General features: G+C 36.3%; 1 protein-coding gene and 1 pseudogene across 1 annotated transcript in view; both read right to left on the minus strand.

The window, feature by feature from the left end:
- LOC109151270 (LEAF RUST 10 DISEASE-RESISTANCE LOCUS RECEPTOR-LIKE PROTEIN KINASE-like 2.4) overlaps nt 1-12,313 on the minus strand; it is a 32,672-nt gene that overhangs the window by 10,139 nt on the left and 10,220 nt on the right. The window contains exon 2 of the mRNA XM_019299193.1: nt 1,111-1,152. Within this exon, the coding sequence (XP_019154738.1) occupies nt 1,111-1,152 (42 nt within the window). The remainder of the gene's footprint in view (nt 1-1,110; nt 1,153-12,313) is intronic.
- LOC109151272 lies at nt 8,315-9,423 on the minus strand (annotated as a pseudogene).

The raw sequence follows: 12,313 nt of genomic DNA on the forward strand, positions 1-12,313 counted from the left end.
TTCATTGCCATTTCTTTATCCTCCTCATTTGTGATGCCTTCAAGACTGAAATCTAATCCTTGCTCCAGATGCTCATATATCCAATTCGGGAAATATAAGTCACTCGCCTGACCAGCGTGTACGTTCTCTCTTACTCCCACCATGTCAATAACGGTCATGCCATAACTATAAACATCAGACTTGTGTGAGACGTTTCCAATGCTTCCGAAGATAACTTCTGGAGCAATGTATCCTATTGTTCCTCTGACACCACACGCTGATAGTGATACAATGCTCTGCTCTTTCTTGCACAGTTTTGCGAGGCCGAAATCAGAGATTTTGGGGGTGAAATCCTTGTCCAAAAGAATGTTGTTAGGCTTAATGTCAAAGTGCATGATTCTTGTGTTACACCCTCTGTGCAGATATTCTAGTCCTCGAGCAATGCCAATTGCAATCTGGTACAATGTCTTCCACTCGAGACAACTCATATTTTGTGACCCCTTTTTGCCTATGTACTTGTCTAACGATCCATTAGGCATGAATTCATAGACCAAAGCTCTTTTCTTCTGGTAACAAAACCCTACAAGAGTAACTATGTTCACGTGGGAAGTTCGACTAATGCTAGCAACTTCATTTATGAAATCATCTCCAGTCCCCTTTGTGTCGGTCAATAGCTTCACAGCTACTGGGCATCCATCAGGCAGTTTTCCTTTGTATACACTACCAAAACCTCCTTCACCTATTTTGTCTTTGAATGAATTGGTCATTTTCTCTATATCCAAATAAGTATATACCTTGGTAGCATTGCATCCATTAGTCCTTATGAATGCTTCAATTTTTTCTAGGCTTTCATCACTCTTCCTTTTGCAGCAGCAGCAGCATATAAACATTGAATTTAGTATTATTCCGAACATGCCAAGCGGATAAACTGCATATATATATATATATATATATATATATATATATATATATATATATATATATAAAGGTTGAAATTAGGGTTACATTCTAAATGTAAATGCTGGTAGCACATCTAATTATATATGTTAAAATGTTAAAATGTTATGCAAAACAGTAATACACAAATCAGTAGTGGCTCTCACGCTTGAGCAGGAAAGATGGTTACTTTACCAAAAGGAATATCCACAACAGTGCTAAGCCCTTTTTTAGATTCTGCAAGAGGAAATACATGTTAAAAATGTTATGCAAAATAGTAATACACAAATCTATCTTAATTAAAATTAAAAAAAATTCATATGAAAATAGATACACATCATTCATTAAATGTGAGCCACGTGTAGTTGAATTATTATACTGAAGGTCCAAAAGGCCCCCCAAGGCATTGAATTATATATATATTAGATGGCATCCATCATCAAGTATAAGATTATGTTGAATTAGAACCTCGGCGACCGCACGGTAGGAATTATGTCCAAAGTGGATAGATTTTTTGTGGGCATCGACATTTGGCTCTGTTTACTAACCAATTAAGTCACTGTGATTTACATCCTCCCACATGCTCTGTCGGGTCGGAGTGTGGGGACCCTTAGGGTTAGAGATTCAACCTTTTGGGATAAGATTATGTTGAATTATTATTAACTATAGTGTATACCTTTATAATTATAACATTATTAATAATAAAATAAAAAATAGTTAAAAATAATTAATAATATCACAATGATAACAATAAATTGTAATAACAAATAGTTAATTTACTAAACATATTTCTATAACTCTTCTCCCATATATTTATATAACTCGTTAACACTATCAGCTGATTAAACCAGCTAATACAATCACTTATCCGCTAAACCAATCAGACCTTTATCAGTTAACAACTAATAGCTAATCGCCGAACACCCTTTACTTGCATATTTCCTCTAATTTAAGAAACGTAGAGGGAAATCTAGTCATGTTGGGCTGACCATTGCAAACTAAATGTGATTTTGACCTTCATTTTCTCTCCAAATTTAAAATAATAATGATGATTTTATTAGGACCGGGTCCACCATAAACCAGGTATAATTATAAAAAACAAGGCCTGAGACACGGAATGGCAGCCCAAGGGATGGGCTAGAAATAACTAATTAAGCTACTAATAGGATTCAAACCCAGACAAAAGGGTTGAGAGTATAAAACTTAAACCACTAGACTATAGTGCTTGTAGTGTTCATATCCCTGATTAGGAAGCTAGGCTCCCTATTTATAGTGAAATCACCCACATCTTGCACCCTTCAAGTGTATGTTCCCTGATCAACTCTGTCCACAACCTCCACGTGTCCCACGCCATGCCACCACTACGCACATACGCACCACCCCTCACCATTAGGCATGATCACGATTCGGTTCGAATCAAACCATTTACTATTACAACTGAACCGGAATCAAAATCGACCGTACGATTCCGACTAAGGTTCACGGAATTCTGGAACCGGATCGCCGTTTCCGGTTCCGTGAAATAAAAACGAAAAAATTTTAATTGCTTTTTCAAACTGCCAAAGCCGTGGATTATAAAATGGCCAATTAGCCTTAGCTTGCGACGGCAGCACCCAACATTCAATTTTAAAAGTTGGTTGTCTACAAATTGAATTTTTTGCATTTTTGGTCTCACGATTATGGTGTCACTAACAATTTTGATTCACAACTTTTAAAATTTGTAAAATTGATCCACGACTATGTCTTTTTTAGCAAATTTGGTCCTTCCGGTATATTTTTCGTTCAATTTTTGCTGAAAATTTTTATTTCCCATTTTAATATGGGTATTATTGTCTTTTCCATCTCACAAATTAATGACATAAATAAATTAATTAATTAAACACAGCCAGTGATACGGTGATTGAAATTAAAAGTCACCCAATTCCACTTTCAGTTTCACCCTCCTTGTTGAACTCCAGAATTTTTAGTTGTTTATTTATTTATTTATGTTATTAGTTTGTGAGATGGAAAAGACAATATTACCCATGTTAAAATGAGGAGTAAAATTTTTTGACAAAAATTGAACGAAAAATGCACCGGAATGACCAAATTTGCTAAGAAAGTTATAGTCGTGGACCAATCCTACAAGTTTTAAAAGTCGTGGATCAAAGTTGTTAGTGACACCATAGTCATGGGACAAAAAGTGCAAAAAACTCTCTACAAATTATATATATATATATATATATATATATATATATATATATATATATATATATATATATATATATATATTAAATATATTATATACTAATTACTACAAATATAAAATTAAAAAAAAAATCCGGTTAGAACAGACGATTTCAAAACCGGACATGAATCGTCCAAAAAAGGTTTCGATTCCGATTCCGGCTATCTTGGAACCGCGAACTGGCGATTCCGAATCGAAATCGAACCTTGGGCACCCTACTCACCATCCCACTCACCAGCACCCCCCCCCCTTACGCCACACCTCACGATGAGGGAGCGTGAAGAGGGTGTCAGGCCAACGCTGACTAGTGCCCCAGTTGACGGCCACCCCAGCGCGAAAGCTCCTGCGGTGGGGGCGCGATGGCCATGCTATCGCTCGCTGCCCCAGCGCCCTAGTCGCCTCACCCGATCGGTCACGCGGGACTGGCAGCACCCCCTCCATCGACACCCCACTCCCTCTGGGCTAACCCACCGTCCTCCCCTCGGCCCACTTCAATCAATCCCCTCACCTATTATATTCCGACCCAATACCACAAGTCCAAGAAAGCCTTAGCCCATAACCAATATCTTGATTAGATAACTACACCATTTAATTTGTTCCATTGCAGTTTAACGGAAGAAGTCTCTAAAATGACAGTATGTAGTATATGGAAATTTATGAAATGTTTTATAATGAGGTGTGAAAGAGTAGGGAGATAAGGAAAAGGGAAGGGAGCATACCATTGCAGGTAGTTCCATTACCACAGTAGCAAACAAATTGTGTTGAAATGCCACGGGAACCGCATCGTCCCCCGGACCTCATGCACTCCTCGCACAAGCTATTATTTGCTTTCCACAACACCAAAAAACCACCACCCACGGATGTTCTTAGAAGGTCCTCAGAAACAAAGGAAGCATTACCTAAAGTCTCAAAAGCTCCTTGGGTAACAGTAACAAAGATCTGACTCCCGCACTTGATGGAGATACTGGGGATATTTGGCAATCCTGCACTGTGCGACCAGAGGACATTATTTCTGTTTGAGATGGAATTCTCTTCACTGCAGTTAAAGAGGTTGGGAATTGGATTAAATGGAGCAGCGGTTATGACGTTGCAACCGTAGAACAGGGTGATGTTCTGGTCGCCAGGGGAAACGTCGTAGCTGAAGAGGTTGAAGTCCAAGGATGCGTTTCGAGGATTTGAGGGGCAAATATTGCTTAACAGATCGTCTCGGGCAATAGTGGCCGTCTGCCACCGGTTGCTGATATTAAAAACTCTGTATTTCACCGATAGGATTGTTATTTCCGGTGACTGATTAGTGCAGTTCAGGCCAAAATGTGGGTGGCCGCAGTAGGCCGGCCGGCTCCCTCCCCAGAAAGGGTAGCCTATGTTTTCAATATTGGCGCAGCTGAACGAGTCACCGCACCTCACATACTCATCAGGACTACTGCCATGATTTTGACAGAAATTTGCAGGCGTGTGGATGAAGATGAGGAGTGTAATGAGTGAGAGCAATGATTTAAGACTAAGATTGGAATCCATATTGGCCGGGTCAGGGTGTCTGCCTCTGATAGATCATGAAGCATTGCGGTTTATTTAACTGCTCACAAACTTCAACTCTTGACTTTTAGTTGCTTATGTCAGTCAATGTCAGATTATTATTTTTTTGTTTATTAGGGCATATTCTTTACTTAGTTTACTATCCTATGTTTTAATTAATTAATTATTTATTATCATTCTAAAAATTATAATTGTAATTATAATTATAAAATTGATTAAATATTATTTATAATTATAAATTTAAAGAAAAATTGTAAAAAATGCTCCTCCATAATATGTCACCTGAATTATGAGTGGTGTAAATGTTGCCCCTCAATTATTAAAATGGTGCACATATAGCCCATCTCGTAACGGACCTGTGGTTCTCCACCGCTGTCCATCGCTGGTACTTCGAATCGAGGGAGGGAAAAAATAACTAAATTACATATTTACTCCCACTTAACAGTGTCGTACACTAACGGAGAACCACATGTTCATTACGGGAGGGACTATATGTGCACCATTTTGATAATTGAGGGGCAACATTTACACCACTCATAATTCAGGGGTGACATTGATAAATGGCATATTATATAGGAAATTTTTTTACAATTTTTCCTAAATTTAATAAGGGAGAAGTGTCAAATAGGCCCATATACTATTGCAAAGTGCTCAATTCCCACAAAACGAACTAAATTAAAGTCTAATTAGACACATTTACCAACTAAATTTGTTCAATTAACTTTTTTTTTTTGTAGGTTGCTAACCAGTTGCCAATTTAATTATTAAAAAAATAATTTAAAAAAAAAAAAAAAGAATTTCAGCCACCGGCTGTTCGGTGAGGACAGCTGGTGGCTGAGTATTTCACAGACAGCTAGATGTCCAGCTGTCCTTGCCAGACAGCCACGGCTGTCTGTGAAATACTCAGCCACCGGTTGTCCTTGCCGGACAGCCGGTGGCTGAAATTTTTTTTAATTTTTTTTAATAATTAAATTGATTTATTTTATGTTTTTTAATAATTAAATTGACAACCAGTTAGCAACCTGCAAAAAAAAAAGTCAATTGAACAAATTTAGCTGGTAAGTGTGGTTAATTAAACTTTAATTTAGTTCGTGGTGGGAATTGAGCACTTCGCATTAGTAAATTTGTCTATTTGACACTTCTCCCATTTAATAATAATATTATTGATAATTATGAATATTTAATTTAATTGATAATTATGAATTTAATAAATTTAATAAACAAAAATAAAAATAATTTAATAAAATTTTAAATTAATAGTTTTTTAAAAAAAAAATAAACAGCAACTGGTCGTTGCATTTTGCATGCAACGGCCAGTTTTAAAATAAAAAATAACAAAACAAAGACTTGGAAGTGGATTTATTTGTGTGATTTTTGAGAAGTTTTTGTAAGTATGATTAGGAAAGAGAAGACGGAAAGATAAAAAGAAAAAAGGAAAAAAAAAAAAACAAAAAGAAAAAATGATCTGACATTAAAAATAAAAATAAATAAATAAACACATGCTTAACGCGCTAGTCGACGCGTGCACCGGCTTGGCATTGCTGTGCACGAAACGCGCACTGTCTCCAATTTGGCACTACGGCTTGACATTATAATTACTGTTCCAAAAACCCATTATTGCAGATGAATTAATTTCTTCTCTTTCTTGCCTTCTCTATCCAATTTGTTAGTGATCACTGTTCCAATATCTACTAATTATGCACTGATAAGGATGCTCTAGGATTGGACATTTAGACTTGGTATTACTGTAGTTGGTAATAGTGACATAGAGCAAACCCGGTAAATTACTGCTTATTATTTAAATAACAAAATATTATATGTAGTCTCATTCTTTATTCTCAATTTTTACTTTTAATTTGACATAGACATATGTACATGGACTCACATGAAGAAAATAGTTTATCAATATCCACCATATCAGGAGGTAAATTTGAGAGAATAAAATTTGGGAGTACATAGAGTAAAACTCATTTAAATATACAATGGTATAATATTCTCTCTATCTCTCTCTCTCTCTCTCTCTTTATAAAAAACAAATAAAGAAGGGTATAATTCATTGTTTAAAAAAAAAAAAAAGAAGAGCTAATTCATTAATTATAGGATGAAAAGTTTACAATAAGATTGATGGAATGATAAAACATTATTACAATCAGATATAGAAACAAATTTCCAATGCTACACGAAACTTGAATCTCTGACTGTTTTTCAGGATTGAAGCTGAATTCATTTGGAGAACCTGGAGCTTCTTTGATATTGTGAATGATCTTGCTACCCAAGTCTGACTCTATTGTGGCTCTTCTGTCCATTGACAATATCTCCATTAATCTGAACTGCATATCAAGGTTCAAATCTTCTTCGGTGCTCGGGATGAAGCAAACATACTCCATTATCAGATAAATTGTTTCACCTTATGAAAAAAGAACTTGCCATAATAAACGAGATGAAAACTCGCTAAAGACATGAGAAGAAATAACTTGCAAACGAAACAAGAGGGAATAACTATAATAAAACAACAGATGAAAATCAAATCTAAAACAGCCAAAACAAATCTTAAACACCAAACCACTAACTAATATATATATATATATATATATATATATATATATATATATATATATATATATATATATATATTATTTATTGAGCCGCTGAAAAAAGGTAAAGAAGCTTGGATCTGGAGTTAGAGATTACGAGGGACGGTGGTGAAGGAGGAAGAAACGTCGATGAGGGGCCGGAAGAGATGGTGGCGGTGGAAGAGAGGCAGGAAGAGGTGCTGGCAGTGAAGGACATGCGATTGAGAAACGGTCGGAGTAGGGGAAGAAACGAGAGGAGGCCGGTGCCGCCTCTGCAAAACTAGCGGAGGCGGTGGCCGATCGATGGAGGACAAGGGAAAACCCTTGCAGAGAGAATATTAGGTTAGGGAGCGGTAATCTTATACATAATATGTATAATTCATTGTTTTGACAACAAAAAACTTTGGAACGCAATTTTTTAGTTTAATGTTGGTATTGTATACTTTAAATTTTAAAATATCATATATATATATATACACTTTTAATATTCGTAATTTGTACTTTTACCATTTCAATTGTACACTTAAATATGCAAAATTATATATATATATATATATATATATATATATATATATATATATATATATATAAAACAAAAGTAATAATCACACTCCAATATGGAAATTGATAAGTATACTCCAAATGAGTAAAACATCGTGCCTTAGCTTGGTTTTAGGGAGGAAATGAAAAGAAAGAAATAAAGATTATAATGGGTGTTGCTATTTTTACCACTCTCTAGTCAAAAGTAGGTGTAAAGTATATTGAAATTGTGAAAATGACAAAAAATTCAATAATCTACACAATTATACTAAGACTACCCATACTGATCAGGAGACAACAATATCTACATATTGTACATACTGTACTCTGTCAATTAAAAAAAAAAATTATAATACTCGGTTTCATTATTTAATGGATGATTTTAGTTCTAATACTCTGTATGAGAGTTATGAATATTTATCAAATTTGTTCTTACATGACAAAACACTATTTTTACATTGTTGAAAACAGCAGGCTGGCAGTATATTTAGATATTATGTCATAAGATCCCATACTCAAAATCCTCATTTGATACATTATGGACCATTTCTTGCATCAAATTTCTGTGGTAACTGATGATGATGTAGAGAACAGCTGAGGGAACTCCGTTGGAGGACAAAAAACTGGTTTGGGTGGAATCTGCAAGGAGGCAATGCTTCCCTCCAACATCTCCACCACTCTTCTTATGGAAGGGCGGTCTGCTGGATTTGTTTGGATGCACCACAAACTAACCAATATCATCTTCATTGCCATTTCTTTATCCTCCTCATCTGTGATGCCTTCAAGACTGAAATCTAATCCTTGCTCTAGATGCTCATATATCCAATTCGGGAAATATAAGTGACTTGTCTGAGTCGCGTGTACGTTCTCCTTTACTCCCACCATGTCAATAACGGTCATGCCATAACTATAAACATCAGACTTGTGTGAGACATTTCCAATGCTTCCGAAGATAACTTCTGGAGCATGTATCCTATTGTTCCTCTAACACCACACGCTGATAGCGATACAATGCTCTGCTCTTTCTTGCACAGTTTTGCCAGGCCGAAATCTGAGATTTTGGAGGTGAAATCCTTGTCCAAAAGAATGTTGTTAGGTTTAATGTCAAAGTGCATGATTCTTGTGTTACACCCTCTATGCAGATATTCTAGTCCTCGAGCAATGCCAATTACAATCTGGTACAACATCTTCCACTCCAGACAACTCATATTTTGTGACCCCTTATTGCCTATGTACTTGTCTAACGATCCATTAGGCATGAATTCATAGACCAAAGCTCTTTTCTTCTGGTAACAGAATCCTATAAGAGTAACTATGTTCACGTGGGAAGTTCGACTAATGCTAGCAACTTCATTTATGAAATCGTCTCCAGTCCCCTTCGTGTCGGTCAATAGTTTCACAGCTACGGGGCATCCATCAGGCAGTGTTCCTTTATATATACTACCAAAACCTCCTTCACCTATTTTGTCTTTGAATGAATTTGTCATTTTCTTTATATCCAAATAAGTATATAGCTTGGTAGCATTGCATCCATTAGTCCTTATGAATGCTTCAATGTTTTCTAGACTTTCATTACTCTTCCTTTTGCAGCAGCCGAATATATACATAAAAGTTAGTATTATTCCGAATATGCCAAGCAGATAGCCTGCATATATATAAAGGTTGAAATTAGGGTTACATTCTAAATGTAAATGCTGGTAGCACATCTAATTATATATGTTAAAAATGTTATGCAAAATTAAAATAAAATCATATGAAAATAGATACACATCATTCATTAAATGTTATGCCAAATAGTATTCCACATCGTTCATTAAATGTCATGAAAAGTTAAATGCTATACAAAATTAATATGGTAAATACACCAAGGTATATGAATGAATCTAAGTGGACTATAGAATCCTTTCAAAAAAATAAAAAAAAATGAAAGAAAAAAAAAAAGTGGACTATAGAATACGAGTATGTGGGCTCAGGTAATTGTGACCGAGAGTCGGATGTTTCCGAACAAGTACATGTTAGGTGAAAATCCAAATTAAAAGCCACCCCCAAGGCATTAGATGTGCCTTATATACGTTTGACAAAACTCACTGAAAAGGTAGTTGAAAACTAAAAAGTAGCTGAAAGCTGAAAAACTATAAGCTAGAAGTTGAAAACTGATGAAGAGCTGTTATAATTGATTATATGCTTAAAAGTGTTTGGTAAAATTAGTTTTTGATAAACTGATAAATGTAAAAAGACTAAAATTGACATTTCATAAAATTTAAATGATGTGATTATTATATTACTTTTATATTATTAAATATATGAGATATATTTAATTTATAAAAAAATTTGTTTTTATAATATATATGAGATATAAATTAAATTAGAAAAAAAAATTAATTGGGTAAAGGATGTTATTTATTTATGAACGGGCAATTGGAGTTATAACTTTAAGGAGTTGCTGGGGTTGAAGAGTTGCGGAGGAGGATGAATAAAAATATAAGAGAAGAGAAGGCCAAAAGAGTTTTTGGGAATGATAAATGATGCCATTTATTTAAAATAGAGTTAATTGTTGAGTGTCGGCCGAGTTCAGCCCCTGCTCGATTCGAGACGTGGCGTTGTGGCTTACCATGGAGAGATGTGGTTAAATGGTTAATGTCCACCGACTTATCTTTGAGTAGGATATGACAAACAGGTACCATAGAACTCTGTGGTTAAGCGTGCTTGACTTCCGGCAATCTCGGGATGGGTGATCCCCTGGGAAGTGAGCATAGTGCAGCGCTGAGATCCAACAATTAGTATCAGAGCTGAAGTCACGGGTTCGAATCGATGGCGAGGCGAAAGCCGAGTCTAGTCCCAAGGGGTGGGGGGGGGGGTGGGCGCGTGCAGGCTAAGGGGGTTCGAATCGATGGCAAGGCGAAAGCCGAGTCCAGTCCCAAGGGGGGGTGGTGGGCGCGCAGGCTAAGGGCCGAGTCAGGCATGCTGCGCAACTGGGCTTGGTGTTCGAGACATGGCGATGTGGCATCTCTGTGGTTATCTCGGGATACTGGGCTTGGTGTTCGAGACATGGCGATGTGGCATCTCTGTGGTTATCTCGGGATACTTCCGGCAATCTGGGCTTGGTGTTCGAGACATGGCGATGTGGCATCTCTGTGGTTATCTCGGGATACTTCCGGCAATCTCGGGATACTTCCGACAATCTGGGCTTGGTGTTCGAGACATGGCGATGTGGCATCTCTGTGGTGATCTCGGGATACTTCCGGCAATCTCGGGATGGGTGACCCCCTGGGAAGTGAGCATAGTGCAGCGCTGAGATCTAACATTAATTCTACCAGAGGTCCATTGTCTTTGGTCGCAATTCAAAATTTAGTCACAAACTATCGTTTTTGTCATTTAATATCACTTTTATGTTTTGGACACTTTTAGTCATTCTCATGACTTTTCCTATTTTTAGTAGGGGCATTTTTGTCTTTTTCATATTTTCCTTTTGTTATTTTCCCGATTTCAACCAGTTTAATTGGTTTAAAATTAGGTAAACTATGATTTTTTTTTTTAGGATAGGTAAATTATGATTTTTAGTACCCATATTTTAATTTCAACCGATTTTTAGTAAAGTCCTAAACCAATTAAACCGGTTGAAACCGGGAAAATAACAAAAAAAAAAGTATGAGTAAACAAAAATACCCTTACTACAAATAGGAAAAGTCATAAGAAGGATTAAAAATGTCTAAAAAATAATTATCTGGGATGTTAAATGGCAAAACGATAGTTGGAACTAAATTTGGAATTGATACCAAAGACAAGGCACCTCTTGTGGAATTAACTCTTTAAAATAATAAGGATAAAGATGGAAAAAAAAAAAAGAAGCTAGTAGCTTATTTTTGAAACGTTACCTAAGGTAGCTTGTCAAAATAAGCTTTTATTTTAAACTATTAGCTTATTTTGGTAACATTACCAAACAAAGCTTATAACTTATTATTAGCTTAAGCTAAGCTATAAGCTCTGTCAAACAGAGCCACATGTCGGGGTCTTGGCATGTGAGCCACGTGTAGTTGAATTATTATTATGAAAATCCAAAATCCGCCCCCCCCCCCCCCCCCCCCCCCCTCCCCACATTGAATAATAAAACAAAATAGTTAAAAATTATTAATAATATCACAATGATAACAATAAATAGTTAACTTACCAAACATATTTTTATAACCGGTAATACAATGAGCTAACACAATCACTTATATGAGCTATTTTGTTCACAAAATAGGCTTAGAATGGCATAGCATTCCCAGTAATAGGCATATTCCTCTTTGGTAACCACTTGTATTCCTAGGAACATTGTTCCTGGGAATGACCTATTCCCCTTGCCAGGGGAATAGAGATTTCTACTGGGCCCCTTGTATTAGGTTATTCTCGAGTTCTCAGGAATAGCCTAAAGTTTCTATTTCCTAGTTTACCCCTCAATTAAATTTATTTCTTATTTCATCACCACCATCGCTGTCACTGCCACCACTACTGCCACCGTCGCCACCACCACCACCACCAC

This window comes from Ipomoea nil, unplaced genomic scaffold, assembly GCF_001879475.1.
Source record: "Ipomoea nil cultivar Tokyo-kokei standard unplaced genomic scaffold, Asagao_1.1 scaffold2283, whole genome shotgun sequence".
In the NCBI taxonomy this organism is placed as follows: Eukaryota; Viridiplantae; Streptophyta; class Magnoliopsida; order Solanales; family Convolvulaceae; genus Ipomoea; species Ipomoea nil.